At 43.4% G+C, this 26,829-nt stretch overlaps 1 protein-coding gene across 1 annotated transcript; it reads left to right on the forward strand.

Annotated features, from left to right (window-relative positions):
• Nucleotides 1-1,972: 1,972 nt before the first annotated feature.
• On the forward strand, nucleotides 1,973-16,362 carry OVGP1 (oviductal glycoprotein 1; the record flags this gene model as incomplete). The annotated part of the gene is given in 13 exon segments (XM_070267590.1): nucleotides 1,973-2,202; nucleotides 6,791-7,034; nucleotides 7,543-7,667; nucleotides 8,936-8,989; nucleotides 8,991-9,039; nucleotides 9,141-9,326; nucleotides 10,927-11,043; nucleotides 14,352-14,487; nucleotides 15,465-15,708; nucleotides 15,710-15,966; nucleotides 15,969-16,057; nucleotides 16,059-16,128; nucleotides 16,131-16,362. Coding segments are annotated over 13 exon segments (1,899 nt in total), but the record flags the coding sequence as incomplete, so codon positions are not given.

Genomic DNA, 26,829 nt, shown 5'->3' on the forward strand with positions numbered 1-26,829 from the left:
AGGAATAAAGCCTTCACTGTTTTTAACTATAACTTCTTGGAAGGTGGTAGGGTGAGTGGGTGGAGTCACTGAAGTTCTTCCTGGAGGTAAAAGCTTAGAATTTGTGATGACCTAGAGAAGGTAAGGATGGCATGAGGTGGGTAGGACTTAAATTTGCACAGCCAAATTCCTCATGGACTGAAGAACAGTGGAGAAAAAAATTTAGGGGAAGAGGTCAGAATCCAAAAAAATGTATGTATGTGTCAAAGTGGTTAAAATGACATCAAAGAAAGAGAAAATAGGTTTTGAGGAACCATATTGTAAAAAATGTTAGTTTGCATTCAAATAGATCTGTGCTGAGAGTAGTTCACATCTGTTAATGATTGCCACCGAGATATTTGCAAGCCTAATCAAAATCACAGTAGGAGTGACCATCGCAATTTTGTGTGAGTATATGTTACAGTGAGCAAAAAGATGCCTCAAAATAGAAAGTGATCTCAATAATCAGAAATGTAGTATCACATGGAGGGTTATGGACTAGGTCCCTGACAATAGTTTCAGTAGAGTGAGCACAGACTTGCTGATGACAACAATGAGCTCATTTTATTTTTGTTTTAAACCATACACGTATTTATTTTGCATTTAATTTCACTGGTTCAAAGGTCTAAACCCTGGGGTAAATCCGTTTCCCTGTCTCCATTGCCCTTACTCTGCAGTCCATTAGCCTGGCCCACTATATTCCACTGCTGATTTGGTCCACCAGGGTTTATGAGGCTCACCCTTCGGGTGGTGCTTGGCACCACAACAGACACCGAGGAAGGCTCAAAATACAGTTTCAGGTGGCACCAGACATTGGGCTGATTCCCGAGGTACCTCTCCTGCTCCACAGGACAGTAGGAGGCGGGTTCTTTAATAAACAACTGTATAGGTATTGCCAGCGGATTCATGATCACGTTACAGCAGCAAAGTCACTCAAGCTCTGACCGCTCTGGGCTTCCAGCCGTGTTCCCTCTGAGTAGCATGTTAGAAAGGCCAGGAGATTGCGGAGGCCATAGGGGTGGGTCCCTGTGGTTTGTTTTTTAATCATTCAGCTTCAGAGGGCTCCAAAACTTTCTTGCTACATCTAGACCTAAAAGTGAAGGGCTGTGGTTTTTATTTATTTTATAACTTTATTATTTTTTTAGGGCTCTGTTTTTTATAAAGCAGATTCTTTTGCATTTGGACAGCATGAGTAATGTGCCTTTCATATTTGTATTTCAGTATTTGCTTGACAACTTTGTATCTACAAACTAGAAGAATAAAAAAAAAAAGATTTATTTCAAAGTATACTTAATAAGCATTTCTTTCCGTAAGACGCACTAAATGTCTTTATGTATTCTGGGGAAGCTTTAGGGCATCTAAGGAGAGCCAACATACATGGAAGAAGCTAGAGCATTCATATCCCATTGCCATTTGTAGTGAATTTCTTACTGCCCATCTGTGGGTCACACTGAACACACATTAGAATTACTTGTGCAGGAAACTGATTCTGTTTGGAAAAAAGGGTAAGCAAGCTCTAGTCTCAATTTTGAGTTAATGAAAATTTCTTAAGAAAATCAGCAGCCTGTGTAGCACGTTTTTGGAAAAGTAAACAAGTAGGCCAGTCTTAGGCCCAGAACACATTTTTTTGCTGAGCTCTCCATTAAAAGTGGGTAATTATGGAGTTCTTTAAATCTTCATTACATTGTCACAGGACTCGTACAATCCAGAGAGACTGACTGAGGTGTGAAGATCAGGAGAGGAGGGGTTCACTCTTGTTTTAAGCTGTAGAGACACCTAACACACAATCTGTAATCCTACAATCTCCTTTTATCATCTGGTGTAAGGTTTAATATAGTCCTTAACTTATTCTGGAAACTCTCCTTGTCTGGCTAATGATGTTCTGCAGCTTCAATATGTAAAAGATAAAAATTCAAAAGAACAGTAAGTGAAGAACCCCAAACAAATCCTTTAACTTGCTGGTGGGAGCCCAGCCAGTGCCATCACTGAAGTTTTCCTCTCTGGTAGTAACCCTTGTCTGGGATGTCAAGCTGATATTAATGAAGCTTGTTTAGATCAGAAAATACACTTCATATGTACAACTCAAATTATCTTCCAGTTCTCCCATCTCCTTAACAAGCAACTTGTCTCTTACAGAAACCCCCTGAGCAAAGTTAGAAACTGTTTGATGTATGGGGCCCTTTAGCACCGTTATCCAACTTCAGTGGCTTGGCAGAGTTAGCATTGATGCTATCTTTAACCTAGGCAGCTGAGAGGTGACCTCTGTGCCCAACACCATCCCTGGGCCCGTGGTGGCAGACTCCTCATGGAAGGACCAACTTGGGCCTCATTTGTAGTTTTTGGTTGTGTGGTTTTTTCAAGTATGGTAACATATTTACCATTTTAATAATTTTTAAGTGTGCAATTCAGTGATATGAAATACCTTCACGTCATTGTACAACTGTCCTGCTATCCATCCCAAACTGAAACTTTGTACCCGTTAAGCAATAACTCCCCCTTCCTCTAGACCACCATTCTACTTTCTGTCTCTGTGAATTTGACTATTCTAGGAACCTCATATGAGTAGAATCATACAATATTTGTCCTATGTGTCTGGTTTATCATTTGATTTTATAAGGTGTTGACTTATTCCTCAAAGTGTAGTCTGTGAACCAGCAGCATTGGCATCAGCTAGAACTTCTAGAAATGCAGAATGTTGAGACCTACTAAATCAGAATTCATGTTTTCACAAGCTTTCCCAGTGACTCGTGCATGTTAAAGTTTGAGAAGCACTGGCTTCGATTTCCTATTGAGAACTCTTGATGAGTCAGGAACCGGGCAGAGAAATCACCAGTCATTCACCAGTGAGCAGCTGTGGTGTATCAGAAGCTTTTGGGCATTGTGGTGTTTGGTAGTGAGCAAGACAAACATGGTGGTTTCTGCCTTCATCAGTTGAGTCTAGAGGGAGAGGCAGGATGGAGTTGGTTTTAAGTGCTAGCTGAAAGCACTAGATTGCTGGAAAACCGAGGGATCGTAAGCAGTCATGAAGAAGTAGTAAATCTTCCTTGAGGAAGTGACGTTTAGATTGAGTCCTAAAGGTCGAATATGGGTTAGCTGATGACTGGGGCTGGGAAGGAATTCCAGATGAAAGTAAGAGTGTGACAGTCCTGCTGTGGAAGGAGCTTAGAGCATCCTAGAAAAGGAGGTCATGTCAACTAGGATTAAATAGGGAGGGGAATAAAACAAGATGAGGCAGCAGCAACTGGGTGGTGGGGCTCGGAGCCATGGTAAGGATCTCCAATGGGGTAGTAGTATGTTAGATGTGCTTTTCAAATAGATTACATTGCTGTGGTTTGGAGGAGAGACTATGGAAGCATAAAGTGGCCTAGTTTTCTTTCTTTGCCCTTAGCCGCTAGGGTATAGGCAGCTGAACTAGGTTTGGCCATTTTGACATGCCCATCTGGGACTTAAATCTGGAGGAAATGCTGCCAAGATTCAAAGAAGGAGTAGCTGGCAATGATGAGTGACAGTAGCCCAGTGGAGGCAGCCCCAGTCCCAGCAGTAGAACTTCCTAGCCAGCCTTCCCATGGCAGGACTCTGGCAGTGCCTTTTATAAATAGTCTTTCTTGGATCCTACCTGTGTTTTAAGACTGATTCTATAACATTCCCATTGATTCTGAGTTGCCTTACAGTCTTCATTGAATTCCTGTTTTGATTAAGTTAGCCAGGGTTGGTTCCTATTGTTTGCAACCCCAGCACCCTGACAGTTACTGCCTTGGTCAATGGGGAAAATGCTGCAGAGTCTGTGAGTTTGGGAGTGAAATAGAAGCCATTGTCAACGTTACAGGATTCTATCTGTGAGATCATCGCTGTCATCAGGGTTAGCAGCCCCTTCTGCACTGGTTTCTCTGAAGAGTGTTTTTCTTGCTGGTTCTGATCTTGCTCTGCTCACGCCAAGAGCCCTAGAGTCTCTCTGGGCCCCATCCACTCTAATGTGCTACCAGAAGGTGAGGAAGCCCCTCATTACCGTATACGTAAATAATAGTGCAGCAGGTGCAGTTGGTTGCCTCCTGACTATTCTCCCTCCTTCCTCCATCTTTGCTAACAGGACTTTGACTTTGTTCAGGTATCAGGTGGCCATGTTCTTTAGGGTAGAGAAGAAAGATAGAAGGAACTTGGGTCTTGGATGATGGTATTGAGCACCTGAATTAAGCAATGCTGGAAGCATCCTCTTCTGGATTTCTTTTAACGCGAATTATTAAAGTTTTCATTTTGGTTACATCTCTTCTACTTGAGTTTTCTCTTGCACCTAACAAATGAAAATAGCTAATAATGCATTATATTTTTGAGTACTTACCCTTTCAACACTCTACTTAAAGCATTACTTTTAATCATCAGAACAATCTGAAAGGTAATTATTACCGTTTTAATATTATAGATAGGAAAACAGGCTCATGAAAATTAAGCAACATAATCCAAGATTATATGGTCTTTCAGTCAGGGTCCTAAGGAAAACAGATGGTAGACTCAAGATAATTTGAGGAGGGTTTCTTTACAAAGGGACTAATTACAAAGGTTTGGGAGTGGTGTAGGGAAACCACAGGGCTAGTGCAGGAACCCAGGGCTAGCAACAGTGGAGCTGTTACAGAGAGGTTATTGAAACTGGAGGAAGAGATAGTCATGATGAACAGTCTTCCTTGAGAGGAGCACTGACTTTTGATGGAGGGAAATAGTTACCTTGATATGTCTTCACAGGGAGTGATCCAGGGGAATAAACACTCTGATTTCACTGTCCTCCCTCCCGCTGCTCTTCTGACAGGCTAAACACAACTCAGCTGTTGGAGGTAGTCCAGATAGACTAACTTCTGGGGCAGAGAGCAGGGTGGAGAAGGATGGGGAGGTAGAGGGACAGTTGGAAAAGATCTGTTCCAGTCCACCCTTTTTGCCCCTTAGCATCCTCTCTTGTTCTTAATACAGGTAAAATTCCATGTCCTCAAGAAAGGGGTGCCCAAAGTCCCGTCAGCTATTTGTCATCATAGGGCCATGTCCATTTGTTCATACTCCCACCTTAAACCTAAATGATTAGCCATCATTAGTGCCCTAATATAAAGTAGCAGGAGGAAAATAGGAAGATAAAAACTAGTAATATAAAATATAGCTGCTATAGTCCTCACTTCTGTGACTTGACATGAGGCCAGTTGCCTGTCTCTAAGCCTGGGTGTGATCACCCCCTTGGCTGTGCTTTTCCTCAGCTCATTTATTCCAAAGAAAGACCACTTAATTGTTGGTTCTGGGGCTACAATCAATCATGTATCCTCACTTAAAGAGCTCACTTTGTAATAGATCAAATGGTTAAATCTTGTGTTTTAAGGGTTGTAAGGTATAATAAGTAGAAGCATGATCTCAGGCTTGTGATGGAATGAAAACAACAAAAGCAACTCTGCTTAAACCAAGGTTTCTCGTGTTTGGTACTATCAATGATCAATACCAGCTCATTCTTTGTTCTGAGGCTGTCTTGTATGTTGTAGGATGTTTAGCAGCATCCCTGGCTTCTACCCACTAGGTACCAGTAGCACACCCTCCTCCACTGTGACAACTAGAAATGTCTCCAGACGTTGCCACATGTCCCGTGGTGAACAAAATTTGCCTAATTGGGAACCACTGGCTTAAAAGAAAAAGAAAGAGGCCAGTGCATGGATGTGCAATAACATATTAACTATCTCCTAATGATGGTCATTTAGTCAATCAGGATTTTTGTTTTGTTTTGTTCTATTTTTTGTTGTTACAAATAAAGCTACAATGAACATACTTTCTTTGTGTACTTGGGCAGATATATCTGCATGGCACATTTCTAAAAGTGAAATTGCTGGCTTATAGGATGTGTGTATTTAGGATTGTGATATTCTCAAAATGATCTCTAAAGAGACAGACAAAATAGTACTACCTTTACTACTTTATTAAAATATTCTCTGTTGAATTGCTTCAATTTTTAAACTTAAATAATATCTATGAAATTATGTTTTTTTGGATAATATACATTTTCTAATATAGGTTAAAATAAACACATAAATGTTAAAATTAAAAAAACCTCTTGCACAACCAAGGCAAGAGTGAGAGGTATGAAGGAACTTGCCATATTCACCCAGGTGTCCCTCAGAGGTCACTCAGCTGGGAGGTGGCAAACAGGTAACAGAACACAGGCCTGCCTGAAAATTAGCCTGAATCTGGTTAATTTTCTAATCATTGCACACGGGACCAGCCCAGAATTACTTAAAGTTCAACTCCAATTAGTTAGAAGTTTTCCAGTAGTGTCTTTGCTATTGGAGAGAAAACAATAGAAAAAACAGAAAAAAATCAAACAGCCAATGAACGAAAGAGTAGAGATGGGAACCCCTTCTCAGAGCATGGGCCTCTCGTGCCAAGTTACACAGCCCAGGCCCAGATCAGCTGGGAGATCTTTGTGGAAATGCTGACCCTTGTCGTATTCTGTCCCCTAATCCAGTCAGGGAAAGAATGTCCGTGCTAGGACCGGTCGCAGGGACGAGCAGTTACGCACGAGGAAACAGCGGAGAGGCAAAGTGCCTAGCCAGCGGGCATACCACGTTGGCGGCAGAGCTGGCCACAGCCGCTTTCCTCACCCCAGGCTGTGCACTTGTTTTCTGCCTTCTGCCCAGGGCAGGTCATGGTTTGCCATTCCTCCCTGCTGCCTGAATTCCCCATTCCTGGATATTTAGCCCCTGGTGCTGGGAGGGGCTTTTCAGAAGGTTTGAGAAAGGAAGGCAGGTCTTTGACACCTTCCTTTCCTCCAGCCACGTCTGGACCAGGAGGCCGGCAGAAGGCCTTCCTTGCCTCGCTCCTGGTCTCCCTGCAGGTTCACCACTGTGCTGTCCGCATCTGCCAACTGGGAGGTGTTTATTGACTCAGTTGCATCCCTCCTGAGGACACATGACTTCGGTGGCCTGGACCTCTTCTTCTTGTACCCTGGACTAAGAGGCAGCCCCATGCACGACTGGTGGACTTTTCTCTTCTTAATTGAAGTAAGGCCAGTCTGGCTGCTCCAGAACCCAGAAATGATTCCACTTTGATCACATCTGGGCTCGTGGCCCAGCAGAAGCATAAGGCTGGGGCACGGGCAGGGGAGTGGTAACAGAATGTTCTTTTACTGCCATCACCCTAGAGGTGTTGGGTGAAAGAGCAGCTGAGCAGGTGTCCTGTGGCGGCTCTTTTTCTTGTTCACATCCAGGTCTGGCCCAGCCTCCCAGCCTAAAGTGATGCCTTCGCTGTTCAGCTTCCTGGACTCCCTCAGGCGGGCAGTATGAATTCTGTGCTCCCCAGCCTGCCTGCCACTGGTCTACTGAATAACTTGCCACACTGGCTCACATTTGCCTTTCTCATGAGCCTGTGAGCCGGGCCTGTGTCTGACTCACTTTTATGTCCCCAGAACCTGGCTCAAGGGGCTCCATAAATAAAGGTTTCCTGGGTGATAATTTCTTTCTCTGGCTCTGTTTTGTCTGGTTCTCTGCGTCTGCCTCTCTTATTTCCCAGGAACTCCTGGTTGCCTTCAGGAAGGAGGCACGGCTCACCATCCGTCCAAGGCTGCTGCTCTCTGCTGCTGTCTCTGGGGACCCAGACATCGTCCAAACAGCTTATGATGCGTGCTGTCTAGGAAGGTGAGTGAGTACTGTCTGCATGGGGCAGGACATTGGAGGGAAGGAGGCACTTCAAGGTCAGAACCCCAGAGCTGCCCAAGCACTGTCCTTGAGCTTTCTATGTGCTTCTTCTGGTGTACGTGCGAGTGTGGGGGTGGGCTGAGGAGCATGGGTGGGGACACAGACTAGCTTCATTTTACCCTAGGCTTTCTTCAGGAGGTCAGAGGGAGGTGACATAATGCCAGGCCCCACAACAGCGTCATCTTGGGTAGAGTCTTCCGCATAGCCCTTTGCTCGCTCTCACAGGAAAGAATCCCATGGGCCTGGGCTCTGGCGTCCAGGAGTACAGCTGTGGACACACACCGTGCAGCAGGTGCTGGCATCAGAGAGGCAGATGAATCACCAACCACTGCCAGAAAAACAAAAATAGGAATGCCCCATCAGGCCTGGTTTCCAGAGCACAGGACTCCAACAAAAGTTACAATACCAGACAAAGAAGAGTTCATAACTCCTTCTGGACATGCCAGCTCTGGGCTAATGTTCTTGAACCTCAAGAATCAAGTATTTATAGATGAGAAAACTGAGGTAGATACAGAACCAAAGAGAGGGTGGCGTGTTTCTCTGTGAGATTACACTTAAGGAGGTGAGAGACCCGGTGGGCATAGAGTTGGCTAGTGTTTGTCTCACAGCCAGGCAGGATTGAGGGGGGCCTACATTTACCCAGTGGGAGGGCTTTAGGCATATTAGTTAGCCTGTTTCAATTTCTTCAGCTTTAAAATGGAGACAGTTCCAGTACTTAGGGCATTGGCCAGATTAAAATTAAATTAGATAATCTGTGTAAACGCTTACACCTGTGACCTGGTACATGCTCGATCACACGTCCTCATTATGAAAGCTTTCTGGAAGAGATATTTCGATGGTCACTTGAATGGTGGGAAGACTGAGCTTTTTATTGCCATGGGGCAGTACTGCTGTACTCGTGACAATCTCTGCAGACCTCTGTTAACCCTTGGATCGTGCCTGCAAGCATTTGTTTTCTTGTCTGACTCCTGCCTACTTCCGTGGACACCCAGGATGGCATAGGTTCTGATGCACAGCTGCCCCTCACCAGCAGTTTGTTCCGGTGGCAGCATCTCAAGTGTGTGGCACAGCCTGGAGAGGCCCACAGGCGGAAATGGCAGGGAAGCTTGGGTGACCAATGCACTGCTAGGAGCTAATGAGTGCTGAGATGGTCTGACTTGAAAATCTGGCTAGCCTGATCTTCCTACCTCCTCCTCCTACCCTTACAGACTCCTGGATTTCATCAGTGTCTTGTCTTGTGACTTACATGGAAGCTGGGAAAAGATCACATAACAGCCCCCTGTTCTCTCTGCCTGGAGACTCCAAATCTTTGGTAAGAAAAGGAAAGATCTCAGGCAGCCCAGACATCTGCCCCTGAGCCCAGGCCATTGGCTCTTGGTAACAAGGAGGTGTTTGTGTTTTTCCTACCTGCAGGCATATGCCATGAATTCCTGGCGAAAGCTTGGGGCACCCCCAGAGAAGCTCCTCATGGGGCTACCCACCTATGGACGTCCCTTTCGCCTCCTCAGAGCCTCAAAGACTGGGCTGCAGGCCGAAGCTGTGGAACCCGCATTTCCAGGGAAGTACATCAAGCAAGCTGGCTTCTTGGCTTATTATGAGGTGACAGGAATAGGGGCTTCTGTCTATTAGTTAGGGCTCCCCAACCTGCAGCCTGGCAAAAGCAAGGACAAGGGGCAAAGGCAAGGGTGAGGGCTAGAGACAGGACCAAGAGGTGGTTCCTGGGACAAAGGAAATCCATTACCTGGGATATTTTCTTTTTCTTCAGGGGAAGTTATCCTAGTCCTGTGTAAGGGATGAGGAGCTGGGCAGAGTCTGAGCGGAGGGGAACAGATATTTCACCTCTTAAAATAAGCTTAAATGTTATATAAATCAATGCCGACTTACTATAGGGCCTAAATAAAAATAACTAATATCTGCAATATACATAATTTCAAACCTTCGCAAAAGTGACAGAATGGTATAACCTCCTCTCCCTCTCCCCCCCCACCACCCACCCCTCACTCAGCTTCAGTCATCAACCACTCATGGCCAATCTTGTTTCATCTCTGCTCCCTGACTTCCTCCCTCCCCAGTACTAGATTATTTTGAAGCAATTCCAAAACATCCTATACTATACATTCTTTCTCCTCTACTCCAGTTCCACTCCATTAATCCCCAGCTCAGCAAAGCTTGCTACTGAGTGGAGGAAAGAGACAAGTACCCAAGAGAATGTGAAACACAAGAAAAGACAGTAAGAGGCACAGAATGTATGGCTGTAAAATCTGAAAAGGTCTTATGGAGCAGGCAGATTTTGAGCCGAGCTTTGAAGCACAGGAAGAATTCTTCTGGGCCGGAAAGACAAGATGGGAAGGACTTCCCAGGTAGAGAGCAGCAGGTACAAAGGCACAAGGTATGTAAGAGCGCCACCTGGAGAGCTGTGTCCTTGCCTAGGCAGTAGCAGAGGTGCTGGTGTCCGTCCAGTCTCTGCTCTGTGCTGGCTGGTTGGAGATGTTTTCCTGCTAATCCAGTGAAGCATGGTTACGCGTGATGGCATAGCCGAAATAATGTTCTTGAAGGATATTACAGGTCAAAGAGATTTTGATAGACAGAACCTTTAATGACCCCCGCCCCCCCAAATGACTTAGACATTAACTTCTGCAGCCCAACTTGAACACTTCTACTTCTTTGCACCATATGGTTTCTTGTACAGTGCTGGGCACCCAGTAGACACTAAGATGCTACCTAGTTCTCCCTGCCTTTAAGACCTTTAAATTTATTAGAAATTCAAAAACTACTTTGATAACTGCCTAGATGGGGCAATTTGTGCTTATTTTTAATGAACAGAGGAGAGACTTATTTATGAAAACTCTTTGAGAAAGATACAGATTTGGTCAAGGGTCAGATATGCTACTGTTAGTAGTTCAGTATTGGCATCATTTTACCAAAACCTAGTTCGATTTCTTAAGGATGCCACCCACTCCTTGGTTCTCTCTCTTTCCATCATGGACATTAGAGGAAGGAACATGTAATAGCAGGAATTTATCTGGAATAGAGAGGAGGTCCTTTTTGAGTAGCTTCCCTACTCCCTCTTTGGTCTACCTTCTTCTCACTCCCTGGTGAGGAATTCTGGGATTCTTTAACCCTGGGCAGAGAACAGCGTGTCTGCTGGTGCTTCTCTCCATGACACTTTACAGAAATAACCTGGTGGTCCTCTTGGCAGATTTGCTACTTTGTCCAGAAAGTGAAGAAGCGCTGGATTGATTATCAGTATATCCCATATGCCTACAAGGGGAAGGAGTGGGTTGGCTATGATGATGCCATCAGCTTCAGTTACAAAGTAAGACCTTGGTCCTTTCTTGCTCCAGCATATAGTTTCCCTCTGACTTCCATGAGGTCCTTGTCTGTATAATATGTGTGTGTGTGTGTGTGAGGTGTGGGTGGATGGTGAAAATGTGAGGATGATTAGACCAGATGAGCTCCAGACATACCTGAACTAACTGGGGTTTCCTAATCCATCTAGTCCAAACCTCCTATTTTTATTTATTTATTTATTTATTTAGTGAGGAATATTGGCCCTAAGCTAACATCTGTCCCAGTCCAGTCTTCCTCTATTTTGTATGCAGGATGCTGCCACAGTATGGCTTGAGGAGCAGTGTGTAGATCCATCCCTGGGATCTGAACCCATGGAGTATGAAGTTAACCACTGTGCCACCAGGCTGGCCCCCAACTCTCTGATTTTGAAGAGGAGGGATCTTGGTTTAGAGGGGAGAAATGACTTCTCTCAATTCACACAGCTTTTTGGCGACAGTCTCTTTTCTGTTTGGACCAGATAACTTCATAACAGATAAACACCAATATGAGGTAGACCATGAATATTACTGATATGTAGCAGCAGTGGGGAAGTCAGGGAGGGCTTCCTAAGGGAGGTGAGCAGCAAGAGATGATAATGACATGGGGAAATGCTCAGTTGGTGCAGAAAGCTCATTTAAAGCAGGTTCAAATAAGAATTTGGGTGGAGCAGAGAATTTTTGTAAAGTGTAAGAGAAGGCAGTAAAGTACAGCCAGTTTATGGATGGACTTGAATGCTGGTGAAGGTGTTTGGCTTTCATCTTGTGGGCATTTTAAGGCCAAATCAGGTTTCTGAGCAGTTGTGTGATCTGTGAGTTTGAAACCTTGAGAATATAACGATGGCCACCTCCTTCCCGTAACAGCAGTGTTCTGTGAAGTTAAATCTGGCAGGGTTTTCTCATGAATTAAAACCGAAACGACATGCTCCAGTGGTTCCTGAAACTGCCGCTGCCTTGCAATCACCTGAGAGACTTGATAAATGTCGACATCCTTGGTTCCACCCCTGAATATTCAGTAGGACTTAGAAAGAGTCTGGAAACTGCTTTTAGGAAACCCCCATGTGATCCTGCTGTAATCAGTTCGGTATTTGGGAAGCCTTGAGGGACGTGGAGGTGTGCAAGCCTGAGATGATGAGGGCCTGGGCCAGGGTGTTGGAAGCAGAGGCAGTTTACGAATGAGAAATTGTCAGGACTTGGCCACGGCCTGGATGGCAGGGCTTATGAGCAGAGAGGTGTCACAGTCTCTCCTACTGGAGGTGATGGAGAAGTGGCAGGTGTTGGCTGTTCTTTGGGGGAAGTTTGGGGTAGAAAGAGCAAGAGACAGGGCAGCATTCATGAAGAGTCACTGTGTGCCTCCTCTGTGCGTAGCCCTGGGTGAGGCCTGCTGTGGGGGAGGGGTAGGAAGCATGGCTTTCAGTCTCCAGGGTCTTCCACGGAGGTTTGGGAGTGGAAGACATAAGAGAAAAGGTCCGTGACACAATGGAATTGTCCAGTTGGACGGAATTAAATACATGACCCAGGACGTGGGAGAGGGGATTGCCCGTATGTGTTGGGGAAAGTCTGGGGCCAGCGGCGGAAGGTGGCCTCACCTCAAGGGGCAGTTACTGTGCCATGCAGAGCTAGAGGGGCACATGAGCCCAGTGTGAGAATATTTAAGGGATTTCGTCACAGAATCTCAGAGCTGAAAGAAGCCTCAGAGATACCTGTCAGGAGATAATTATCTCTGGATTTCTCGGTGTTCCTGCATTGTTCAGGCATTCTGAGCAAAGGAAACAGGCCAGCTATAATAAAAATAGAGCTGCCCTTCCCCTCTCCCTCAGAGCCTTTGCATACATTCGATGATGGTAGAAGTCCCCAGCCCAAAGAGGACTTATTTATATTCCAGAGCAAAGCTTTCAGTCTCTCTGGAGGGAGGAGGGCTAGATATGCCGGCTGAACTATATAAGCTTGAGTCTCATAATTTCAGGGTTCTTCACTTGTGCTACAGACCGTGCTGCATACGCAGGTGAACGTTGGCCTTCATCACGTCACTCTCTGGTCAATTGGGGCACCAGGGGCGAACTTAAGGTGCTAGTCTGGCTGTTCTTTTTGCTGTGAGTAATAATCGTCTGTTCTCTGATTTGGAGATTGGGGGGGGGGGGGTGTGTGTGGGTGTGTGTGTACCCATAAGACTGGCAGCCTACCTTGTTAGCTTGTAAGCAGGATAAAATCTCAGATTCTTCACAGTTTCAGACTTAACAGTGATCGGGTTCTTCCTTCCCCTTATTTTACATTTGGGGAAAGTAAATCCCAGAAAAGAGCCACCTAATTTGGCCAAGTCATGTGGCTATTTGGATATGATTGAATCTATCTTTTTCATCAGGCTTGACAGAGAACACTGGCAAGGTAAAAACAGGACCTGAATTTGAGTCTAAATTCTGCCATTTAGTTATATATGAGATTTTGAAAATCATGGACAAAAGCCATTTTATTTTCTTATCTGTGAACAGGTACAGTATTATCTGCTCTCTCTCTCCTTTATAGCATCACTATGAGATGAGGTTTTGGAAGTGATTTTTAAATAGTAAAGGAACATCTATGGCTTAGTATGATGATAATGGTGATTAGCAGGCTGGAGAACCCAGAGGGACAGTGTTTAATGTTTATGATCATTTACTATGTGCAAGGTATTGATCCAAATATTTTACATATAGGAATTCTTTTTTTTAAAAAAATTCACTTTTCAAATTGTGGCTAAACAATTCAGTAACATTAATTACATTCACATTGTTGTCTAACCATCAGCACCATCCATCTCCAGAGCTTTTTCATCTTCCCAAACTGAGACTGCACACCCACTAAACAACTCCCCGTTCCTCCCTCCCCCAGCCCCTGGTAGTCACCATTCTGCTTTCCATCTCTATGAATTTGACATCTAAGTATCTCATGGGAGTGGAATCATGCAGTATTTGTCCTTGCAGTATTTGCGACTGGTTTATTTCAGTCAGCATAATGTCTTCAGGTTCCATCCATGTTGTAGCATGTGCATGTAGAATTCTTTTGATCCAAAAAATTTTGGAAATGTTATTATCCCTTTTTTACAAGTGAGGCAACTAAGACACATAAGACACATAAGGTTGTCTGTAACTTTTTCAAGATCCCATGGCTAATGAGTGGTAGAGGCTAGATTCGAATATAGGCTGTACTCCTAACCACCCTGTTATATTGCCTCCTGAGAGTCCATCTTCTGTTTTTTTGCCATTGTCTCCAGTCTGGGGGATGGCCTGTACAGCAGGCTGACTGACTACGACTTTTGCAGGCATTGTTCATAAAGAGAGAACATTCTGGGGGTGCCATGGTGTGGACACTGGACCTGGATGATGTCAGGGGCACTTTCTATGGTGTGGGCCCTTTCCGCCTTGTCTATGTGTTGAATCATCTCCTGGTACAGGCTGGTAAGTAGCTATGCCCTGGAAGCTGGGGTTGGGAGTTGCATATGCAGGCACTGGGTGCGTCCCTTCTGTTAGATCTAAAGGCTTTGGTGAGGCAAGCTGACATCGAGGGAAGAGAAGAAGCTTTGATGTCAGGCAGTCTGTTTTCTAATCCTGGTTTGGGTTTGTGCTCCATCTGACCTCTCGGAGCTTCGTTTTCCCTGTCTGTAAAAATGGGAATAATCTTTATACTCATGACATTATTATAAGAACCAAATGAAATACATGGAATGAAAACTGCTGGTACATAGTTAACACTCAATGTATGTTAGCTTATTTCCATTTCTTTCTCCTGCTTTCAAGGGACAAGGGCTAGAAAAGGAAATTAGGTTTCTTTTGGTATCTCTTTGATACCGGAGACTGACCTGGCAGTTAAGAGACGGAACCTGGTTTGCTAGAGCTAAAACATCCTTGGAGATGGTCTATAATCCTCATTTTAAGGATAAAGAGACTGGGGCTCAGAAAGACAACATAGCTAGTCAGGGGCAGAGATAGGACTCCAACCCAGTGCTTTACAAGATGCTGTCTAGAGCAGCCTCCTTGTCCTCAACATTGTTCCTGGTGCCTCCTATGGAAAGTCTCTCCTTGAGGATTCAACAAGGAAGGAATTAGGCCTTGGGGAAAATGTCTTGCTGAAGGTGCAGTCAGAGAGGAAAAGTGAGAACTGGCAGCCTCTTCCTTAGGGTCATTCACTGGAAATACAGGAAATCCACTGAGTGCCCATGGGTGCCTGGGATCATGTTAACGTGATGAGGTGGGGGACCAGGGCTTCTATGTGATGGGATTTTATCTCTGTCCTCAAGTGGGTGAATTATGAAATCCTCCAAATCCAGATTTGAGGAGCAGGTATGTCAGCCCTGGAGTGGTTCTAGTCCTGCTATAATTAATAGGATGGGAAGGAAGAAGTATGAATCTCATCCTTTTCCGGCTATTTTCTCTAGAGTTCAGCTCAACTCCTTCACCAAAATTTTGGCTCTCATCTGCTATGAATTCTTCAGGAACCGACTCTGAAAGGCTGACTGTGACCAAGGCATTGACCACTGATTTGGGGATTTTGTCCCCAAGGGAAGAGGCTATGGCCACTGAGACCCATAGAAAGTCTGAAAATATGACCACAATCCCCAGAGGTGGGACTGTGACCCCTATAAGGGAAACTATGTCCTTTGGAAAGAGCACTGTAGCTCTAGAAGACCATGACCCCTGTGGGCCATCAGTCTGTGACTCCTGGAGGGACAACTATGACTCATATACATCTTTAGACTGTGACCCCTGGAGGAATGACTTTGACCCCTGTGGGTCATCAGTCTGTGACCCCTGCAAAGATGACTATCACTCCTATGCATCTTCAAACTGAGACCCCTGGAGAGAAGATCATACCCCTTAGAAGGAAGACTGTAGCCACTGAAAAGATGACTATCCCCTCTGGAAAGATGACAGTCACCCCAATGGGCAGACTAGGACTCTAAGAGGAGAGAATTTGACTTCTGAGGTGAGCACTGACCCCCTGATGGGTTACTTTGGTCTTCAGACGGAAGGCTGAAAACAGGGTGCTGTCCTCTGGCCCTATCATCTAATTCCCAGGATGCACTCCTCTTTCTTTTGACAACCCTTTGTTCCCATTGATGGGAACCATTCCTTTGTCAACTTAATGGCCCTTCCAACAATCCTTCTATCTAAAAACTCTACTGTGGATCAAGAAGCCTAAGCTCTGTTGGTGGGAGAAGCTGGGGAAAGTCCTTGTCTTTTCTTCTAGGTCACCTGACAGAAGCTGCCTGTGCCCAGCCATTCATAAACCATTCGTGGGGCAAAGCATGCCCCAAAGCCACAGCGAGTTAATCACTTTTCTGTTGAATAAACTGAAAACACAAGAATCCATCTGAGTTCTCTGAAGTTCTTTTCTTCAGATAACCTGTGCAACCCAGTTGTGAGCTTCTCCCTTTCAAGGTCACTTTCCTTTCTGCTATTTTTGGAAAGAGGGAGTTTGTGTCTAGCTCACAGTGATGTGTTTTTCAGTGTGGATTATGTTTCCCTCTCTGCCGTGAAGAACCGCTTACTTCACTGTTGGTCAAAGCCAGAATCTCTTCTAGAGAAGTTTTCCACAATCCTCGAGGGGAGCTGGCAGAAGGAGAGGGAAGTTGAGTCTTCCAATTATATTCCCTGCTTGGTAAAATCTTAGTTGCTTCTGAAAAAATACCTCCGCCTATTCCCTCCATAAGAAGTGGTTGAGGGGGAGGCAAAACAGTATTTTTCTGTTACTTGCACACTTCTCCTAGGTCTCCTCCAGAAATACCAATTCCCACATTTTGCACACTGAAATCTACCTAGGCTGGAAGCATATTTACTATTGTTCCATTGGCCAAAGCAAGTCAAATGACCAAGCCCAAAGTTAGAGTGATAGGGAGTTATCCAAGTGGATACAGGATGGCATAAACAAATTGGAGGATATTATTGCAATAATCTACCACACAAACTCAATGTTCCAATATTTAAGAGAAGCTAAGATGGGTGTGTGTGTGTGTGTGTATGAGTGTGCATTTAATAGAAATCTGTTGATTTCAAAGCATTGGCTAAAATGTCTGCAGTTGGATGTCACTATGGATAGTGGATATGACCCCTGGCCCAGGGTGCTTTGATAGGGCACTTGGATCAAAGGGTTCCATGTTTGCCTTAGGGTGCGATGGAACAGAGATGGGTTGACATTTCATTCTGGACAATGGATTATCTTAGGTTTCTTCTATTTAGTGTAAAAACCGTACCTTCATGTCCTAAAAAGTTGAGGATTATATATTTAATTGGTAATTCTTAAGAGAATAGAAAAGAGAGAGAATTGTAGCTTTTCCCACTAGCTTCTATATGGATAATAAATATTTCTAATGAATCTTTGTGATTTTTTTCTGTCCCATTTTCTGCATGTGCTTTATTCAAGGACAATGTACCTAGCAGTTTGTAATTTATCTCTCTATATTTTTCTGAGGAAGGTTAGCCCTGAGCTAACATCTGCCGCCAATCCTCCTCTTTTTCTTGAGGAAGATTGGCCCTAAGCTAACATCTGTGTCCATCTGCCTCTATTTTATATGTGGGATGCCTACCACAGTATGGCTGTATGTCTGCGCCTGGGATCTGAACCGGCCAACCTAAGGCTGCTGAAGCAGAGAATGCGAACTTAACTGCTAGCCACCGGGCTGGCCCCTATCTATATTTTTAAACATCTAACTTATAAGCTTCCTAGAACTTATCTCTTAACTTTAAATTGGAACTTCTAGTTTCATCATCTACTCCAAAACATAGATCAGTGGGCAGCCAAACTTCTGGCCTCTATTGATCATGAGAAAAGGGGAAGAGGAGAGTACCATCTTGAAGTTGCACACGTCTCTTTAGTTCACCTTCTGCAATGAAACCTGAGAAATAGTGGTTTTATTCCAGTGGACCGTGAACTCAGGTAAATATTAGGATTCTTATAATTTGAGATATAACGAGAGGACAAATTTTGGGGCCAAATAGAAGTCTTTGCCACACATCTGCCCTTTTGGCTACTCAAATATCTATGCAAATCTTTCTTTCATGTTTAGAAATCACCTATTATCTTCTTATGGGAAATGATTCCAAAGTCCCTTTAGTTACTGCGTCCAGTTCAAAGGCCAGGGTTTTTGGGTGATGCACAGTCCTTGCCATCAGGTCCAGATATGACCCAGCCCATGGCCTGATAACCTATAAACCAAAAGGCAAATTATTTTCACCTTCCCCAATAAAAACTCCCTTTGGAAAAAGAAAAGAATGGGAAACATTGCAATGATCCTATCCTGTTGGCTATGAACTGCAAAGATTCCCTCCTTGCTGGGAGTGTGAGTTCCTTAGTTAGTTCACCTGCCAGCCCCTAGTTCTGCTCTCTCAGGGGAATTCTCTTGTCCATTTTAGAGAGGAAGTATAGCCTGGTGGTTAATCAGTATGTCTAGAGCCATAATGTATTAGTTCGATCTTGGCTCTTATGTGACCTTGGGTAGATTACCTACCTTCTTCATGCTTCAGTTTCCTTGTTTGGTAAATGTGAGGATTAAATGAGTTAATTAATATACTTAAAACACTTAGAAGAGTGCCTGGCACATGGTATGCATCCCACACCCTGCTTTCTTGAAAGCTTCTCTTGTCGGTTTCCTTCGTGAGCACATCTGGAGAGGACTGGACAGGACGTGCCTCTAGCAGCTTATTTCTTGTTGGTGCAGTTCTGGAGACAGGGATTTGTTTTAGGATTTGAATAATCAGACTTTCCAGTCTAAGCTAGAGAGGTCTCTGGAGATACAAATCTCCCCAAAGCATAGTAGGCATAGCAAGGCTTTTAGTCAATTTGCATTTAGTTCATTCCATTTGTGAGTAACCACAGCCAAAGATCTTGTCTGGATATAGTTTTAACCCTGGAAATTCTGGCCTTTCATTTCTCGGCTGTTGTGCTCTACCTGCATTTCTCCACCCCTTAACTTAAAGGTGACTACAGGTTACTGAAGAAATACGTTTAAGTGGGAGAAGTCAACATATTTGATCTGATTTCCGCTCCTGGCTGTGCTCCCATTGTCTGGCCAAGAACTTTTTTGGGAGATTCTTGACAAAGATTTGAGGCCACAGTCTGATCTCCTGCTAAAACTGCTCTTTAGAACCACCTCTTATAGCGTTTCAGTTTTGGGTGTAAAAACATTGATTTTTAAAAACTCTGTGAGATCCCAAATTACGGGTCTCTTGGTCAGCTTAAATGGTATGTTAACAGCTTCCGATTTTATCTCCCTCTCACACCATCCAACTCCCGAAACTTTTCTGCGGTGCCCACTGGAATTCTCAGCAAAATGCCTGATAGCCTCGACCTCTTCTTTTGCTGCTCCCTTCGTCTTCCAGCTTTAATGGAAACCTGGTTCTTTCCTGGCAGTAGCATTTCCTCTTAGTGATGGCTGTTTTTTCTTCAGCAGCCCTGGGTCTGGAAAGAGTATTCCTCTTGTTCCTCATGCCTCTTTCAGAGCATTCTTGCTCTGTATTTTCTAAAACTTTCCAGATTTACATCTCATATTATCAGGTTATATCAGTTACTACTGCCCTTTATGGTTGTCATCAACTGATCCCTGGTGTCATATTGCAGTTTTAGCTCCTGGCTCATTGTCACTCTCTTCCATTCTGCTTCAATATTAATTAATTCTTGCCACTCTCATGTAGACATTCCTTCAAAAAATCATTATATGGATGGTTATTTCAGAATTTTGGCCTCCCAGTTCCTTGAAGTCCTCTCCTCCAATGAGTTTGTCCTCCACCTTGCCTCAACCACTTACTTCTAAGATTGTGCCTAATGGTGTCCTTCTACTAATTGCAACTCCTCCACAACCTTAGAGTCACTCTAAGCGATCCACTCTCTAACTACCACCTTCTATCTTTCTAGATCATTCTCTCTAATACCTTAACTCAAGATTCTTTGACTCCACCAGGATCCATTGATCCAACTACCTTTTCACTCTCCCTTACGCACTAGATGCCTTCGCTCCCTCCTTATTCAGCTTAAATTCAATGGTCAATCATTGCAATCATTCCCTGCAGATACCTTGACTCTCTTGCACCTTCTTGCTTCAGCTACTCTTTGGCAAAAGCTTAACCCTGACTAAATTCAATTTCACCAACTCCACACCTGTATTCGTGCTGCTGAATGTGCTGGAGAAAAGCACAGAACCTCACTGACTGATCTTACTTTTAATTATGACCCTGGACCTCAAGTGCAACCTTATGGTGCCAAGAAATCTATCATATGCCAATATACCATGGTCCAATTGTTCTATCACACTTGTTGATGACTACTGTATACCACTTCTGTCTTCAAATCTCCCACATCTGTGCTCCAATCCTCACTCTTAGCTGATGATTTTGATTCCTACTTCATTGCAAAAGTTTGAGGCAGTCATAAGACGACTTCTACAGACTCGCATACCACACCTGCCTGTACGCTCTGCCTTCTTGCCAATTACTAGAGGTGAACTATAGTAACAAGCACGAGTACCAACAGTAAAGCCAGTTTCTCAATGTGTGCACCAAACCCCATGTGGTCCCCAATGCTCAAGGCTATCACTCCAACAATTCTCCCCTCTTTCTCCCACATCAGTCACTTTTTCTTTATTGGATCATTTCATCAGCATATAATCTATTGTTATTTTCTCCATTCATTAAACAAATCTAGCTTCCCTGGGCTCCAATGCCTTTGCTAACTACTGCTTCATTTACTTGCTTCTCTTTGAAGCAAAACTTCTTATAAGAGTTTTCTATATTAGCTATCTCTATCATTTTTTCTTATTCTCCCTTATTTTGCTCCAACCTAACTTTTGCTCCCATCAGTATATCAGAACTACTCTTGTCAAGGTCACTGGTGATGCTCAAGCTGTTAATGTGATGGTCAAGTCTCAGTTCCGATCCTACTTATCAGTGGCATTGATACACTCCATCGCTTTGTCCTCCTTGACCCACTTTCTTTACTAGGCTCTCAGGCTTTGTTTCTGCCTGATTGGTCATTCCTTCACAGGCTGCTGTGCTGGTTTCTCCTCTTCTTCCTGACCTCTTAATGTTGGGAAGCTGCAAGGCTCTGTCATTGGGTATTTCTTCTTCTCTGTTTACATTCATACTCTTGGTGTCGTCATCTGAGCACATTGCTTTAAACAGCATCTGTAGTGTTGTCAAGAGAAAATAACCCCAAAACACAAAAGAACATCTGTAGTATGCTATCGTTCACGTAAGAAAGGAGGGAACATTTGAAAATACACGTGTCTGCTCATTTGTGCACACAGGTATACAGAAAGGATAAACAAGAAACTAATAAGATTGGTTTTCTATAAGAGTTGACCAGGAATAGGGTAGAAAGAATGGGAGATTGGGAACAGGGTGCAAGGGATGAGAGGAGGATTGACACTTATCTGAGTATACATTTTTGTATAGTTCTGACTTTCAGAACCATGATCAGTTTCACATGACCCAAAAATAAATAGAATCAAGGATATTGTGGTGGTGGGGCGACTCAAAACTGCAATGCAAAAAGTAACAAATGAACTTAACTATATTAAAAAAGTACAACAACAACATAACCACATTGAAGGGGTTGGGGAAAAAAAGAACTAACTTTAGTAATTTTGGAAAATGTGATTTTGCCTATATATTGAAAGGCTAAAGTCAAAGGGAACTAGGCACAGATACTGTACTCTAGTTAGCAAATGTGTTTTTTACAAGTATATACATTAGCAATTCTGAAATTACTTTATGTGTATTCCAAAATTGAACAAATAAGTAAATATACTGTGGATAATAACAGCCAGGTTTCTCACTGTCAGAGAAATAAGTTACAAACAGGGAAAGGGGAAGGGCTGAATGAACCATGTCGTGTTGGAATCAGAGGTGTCATGCGAAATGATGGTTTTAAAAATATATACAGATAGGTCAATATAGAATTTTATATAGAAATAAGTGTATATATAAACATGTTTCCTAGCTTTCACTACTGAGAGGGCCTAGAAGTAATGATATCTAAGTGGTAGGAAATACATCCAGTGCCCAGATCTTGATTTCTAAATTCTATTCTCCAATTAAAGGAATCAGGGACCCTTGAAGAAATAGCTAATTTTTGGATTGGAGCAGGGAAAGTACAAGAAAAGACTGGAGCATCTTATGGTTCCAGAAAGTAAGGAAGTACTCAAAAAATGATGAGGCCATGTCAGAGGGACATAACAGCCACCTTGAAGGAGTTCCCAATGGCCAACATTGGGACAATTTGAGCAACAGAATAATGATAATAATGGATTATAACCCACAGAGTAATTATCATGAGTCCATACTGCTATCCATGAATAACTGAATAAACAAACAAATAAGAAGGGACAGCTCTTCCTTATAATAGAATGTCAGTTAGCAAATGTAGAGCAAACAGTGGAAATAGAAAATCCCTATTTGACAAATACCACACAAAAATAATCGTTGGAGACAAGAAAAATCAACGGATGCTAAAATTATTGGATGAAAATATGATGAGAAATAGAATATTTGCATAGTCTCAAAGTATTTCACCACAAGATAATGTTAATTACAGAGGGAAAAATAGTAACTTCACAGTGGGAGAAACATGGCAGCCACCATATGAACCAAGAGACCAAAGTTAACATCACCGGAAATGCGATGTTAACATTATGTAACTCCTAATATGATGCACAATTTCAGTTCTGTGTCATTCTTTCCAAAAATACATCATAAGAAAATATCTGACAAGCCCAAAATGAAAAAAATTCTACAAAATGACTGGCCATACCCTTCAAATGTGTTCAGGCCATGAAAACCAAGAACTGCCCATGTTGGAGGAGACTAAGGAGATATGACGACCAAGTGCAATGTGGGATTCTGGATTGGATTCTGGACCAGAACAGGCATTTCCTCCAAAACTTGTGTTGAACAAGTTCTTGCCACCCCCATGGCTCCTGCACTGGCCTGAGACACCAGTACCTCTCACCCATGTTACTAAAATACCGTCTTGGCTTCTTTGCTTTTATCCTTGTCCCCTTCCGTTTCTTCTCAATCCAGCAGCCAAACTTAAGCCTCATCACGTTTCTCCTTTGCAGTGGCTCCTGATGTCACTCACAGGAAGGACAAAGCCTTTACAACGGCCTACAAGACCCTCCACGTTCGGGCCTCCTGGACCTCCAGAAGAGGCTCTCTCAGCTCTCCGTTATAACGGGGCTGCAGCTCTGCCCTCTCCTGTTGTTCCTTGAACACCCCGGTGCACTCCTGCCTCAGGACCTTTGCACGAACTGTTCTCTTGGTCTGGAACACTTTTCTCCCACATATCCCCACAGCTCATTCCCTCAATTCTCAGTCTTTTATCAAATGTCACACTTCCACAAGACCTACACTGATCACCCTGTTGAACACTGCTAACTGCATACTCCCTCCTGCTACCCTCTTGATGTTCCTTGCTCTGCCTTATTTTTAATTTATTCCATAGCAAGTATTACTTTGAAAAATATTAGAGGTTCTTGTACTTTTGGGAAACTTACTCTTTCTAAATCTAACACTATGTGAATTGTTTATAGATTCTTAAGAAAATGTTGAGTGTTTAGCTGAGGTGCACATGAGATGAGCTGCCTCTGTGTCACATCTGCCAGTGTCTCTCATAACCTCTATCTTCTAATAATACCTGGTGAACGCCCTCCCCCAAACTCTTTGTAATTATTGTGATATGAACAACTGTTGCCATGACAGTGTTCTTCTAGGCTCTGTGATCACTTCCTACAGAGATGTGGCACGTCAGACACAATTTACTTACGTCTGAAAGAACTGGCATTTGTCAAGAAACAATGTCATTGCCGTGTCTCCTAATAGACCCAGCACCTTGAGGAGAAGGGGCTTGTGCAACCTTTGACGAATCGGGGACGGATGCCTGGGTATAGCTGCTCCCTCTTCCCTCTCTGGGTGGAAGGCACTGTGTGGACTGTGGGTGATATTTCAGGAACCAGGCTCCTACAAGGCTTTAAACACTAGTGAGAGAGATAGACATGTACTCAAATGATGGATCTGAGCAAACTCAGAGGCTGCTCTATACTGTACGGACATTATTTCATCTTATTCTGAGGAAACAGACTCAGAGGGCTTATGTACTGATAGCTTGCTGCAAAAAGACTTTGTAAATGCAGTAAGAGAGCCTGGAGTGTTAAGGGACTGACAAGAAGCCAGAGACACAGATGTGTGGTGGGAGAAGTCTTGGGAACTGCTGGCAAGGCGGTGGCTCGGCTTATTTGACATGGGTGGGAATGGGGGCAGGATGCAGGCTCAAACAGGCATGACTAACGAACAGGCACAAGTTGTCTCTGTCTCGGAAAGTGAGCTGTGGAGAAGATGTTATGAGCTTTTGTCCTTTCTAATTTGAATTTTGAAGAATCACATAAAACGTTCCTTTCAATGTTTTTAAAACCTGTTTTTGTAAATTAGGAACACTGCCACCAGGAGGCAGCAAAACACACAGTTACTTTTTTTTTTAACATAAGCAGGAAGAAAAGGAGAAAAGTATGAGAAAAGCAATAGAATACCTTTCTACACAAAATTAAATCATATATGAATCTCTTTGCCATTATTGTTAAAGTTATGCTTTCATGCATATCGAAGCAGGGAGCTTGAGCACAGCAGGTCTAGTGGAGGACACTGTGGTTAGACAGAGGCTGAGTTCACACAAACCACTCTTGAAATCCCAGCTCTGCCTTTTATTAACTATGTGGTCATGGGGAAGATAAAATAACTTCATAGGGTTGTCACAGTGGTTAAATGACATGTATGTCTGTCTTCAAAGTCAGTGTTCAATAAGTGAGATTATTATTGTAAGTACATCCTCTGTAGCTCTTAAGCTTCCCTTTAAGAATTTATTTCTATAGGGACCAGCCTGTGGCCGATTGGTTAAGTTCGTGCATTCTGCTTTGTCGGCTCAGGGTGTCACCGTTTTGGATCCTGGGCACGGACATGGCACCGCCCATCAGGTCACGTTGAGGCGGCGTCCCATATGGCACAACCAGAGGCACTCACAGCTAGAATGTACAGCTATGTACCAGCGGGGGCTTTGGGGAGAAGAAGAAAAAAGAAAAAGAAAAGATTGGCAACAAATGTTAGTGCAGGTGCCAATCTAAAAAAAAAAAAAAAAAAAAGAGGGAGAGAATTTATTTCCATAAAGAAATATTATATCATATATATGATATTGGAAACTTTTTGGGTTTGTGCATAGCTCAAAGTTTTCAAAGGTAGATTCATGGCAAACTTTCAGTACCTTCTCTCATGCCAGCTACAACTTTACTTAGGGAATCATTTTGGTAACTGGCCCTTTTAACTTAATGCTTCTAAAAGCCTGCAATCTACAAAACTAGTATAAATGGCATATAGCAGGTATTAAGTCTGTCAGTAGCTGGATTTAAAAAACTTTAATGGCTCCTTACTGCTTACAGAATAAAGTCAATATTGCTTAGCAGGGCATAAAGGGTCTGCCTTAGAATCTGGTCAAGCCCGTATAGACACCCAGTATGGTAGTCCAGTAGTTCTCTCCCTGATGCTCCAGGGTGTTGTAATCAGTCATGAGGCATGTCATAAATAATTTGATAGAATAATAGTTAAAATACTGAAGGTACTGAATCCATACTGCTTTAATATAGTAGTGTATACTCAAGAGTTTTCCTATTTTAGCATTTCAGTCGCTTCCATTTCAAATGGATTCTTGAGTAGAAAATAATTTGCAGAGCTACAGTTAGCACGATGAGAACCGTGCAGATCTGGGGAAGGTCCCTTGGATGTGTCTTGGCTGGTAAGGAACCACGTTGAGAATTGCTCTTCTGGCCACGTTCGTCACAATGTTCTCTGAATTCATCACACGACTTCATTCCTTTGTGCCATTACTGAAGCTTTTTTTCTGCCTCAGATGGCTTTTCTACTTCCCTTATTCCTCATCCAACATTCTGCAAGATCCTTACTCAAATGTTACCTCTTCTGTGAAGCCTCTTCCATCTCCCCAGGAGCTACCCCTCCTTCTCTCTGCTTGCTTTATGAACACTGTTATTCATACACACATTTGAATGCCTAGAGTGACCACATCACCTCATAATTTTGATTATGTGTTAGTCATTCCAGCAGTAATGCAGACATTTGCATTCAAGGACTGTTTCTTAATAATCTTTGAGCTCAGTACCGAGGTGAGCACAGAGGAGGCATTCAATAAACGTTGGCTAGTTCATGAACTAAGAAATTGAAAATAAAGAGCAGAGTGTCATAGATTGTGAGAACCATATATGAAAGGCTATAGATGAGACTGATCAGAGGAAGAGGGAGGAAAAGAAGAAGAAGAAGGAAAGAGTAGACCTCAAATCCCTAAAAGCACATGCCCTCTAGAGTTGAAGAGCAAATTGTTCCATTATTCTGACAGCACTCAAGTTGCCAGCACCCATTTCCCGGTAGACCTGGGCACCAGGATTCTCCGTCCTCAGTGCATTTTACATTTCTTATCACATCCTAATCCTCAGATTCCATCAACAAAGATGTTAATTGCTTTTTAAATTGACTACAGAGTGGATATTAGAGTCCTTATGCTTGCCACTGGAAAAAACAAACAGAATCCATGGACGTGTGTAGGCACAAGCTGGTACAAAGGTGGGAAAGCTCATGTGCCTAGAGATGAAGTGTGTAGGGAGATCAGGGTGTGAGAGACATCCAATCTCCCGCTGCGTGTCCCAACCCTTGCGTCTGCCACTGTGTACTGTATGTTAGTGGCAGTTGAAAATCAGCACT

This window comes from Equus caballus, chromosome 5, assembly GCF_041296265.1.
Source record: "Equus caballus isolate H_3958 breed thoroughbred chromosome 5, TB-T2T, whole genome shotgun sequence".
Classification (NCBI taxonomy): Eukaryota; Metazoa; Chordata; class Mammalia; order Perissodactyla; family Equidae; genus Equus; species Equus caballus.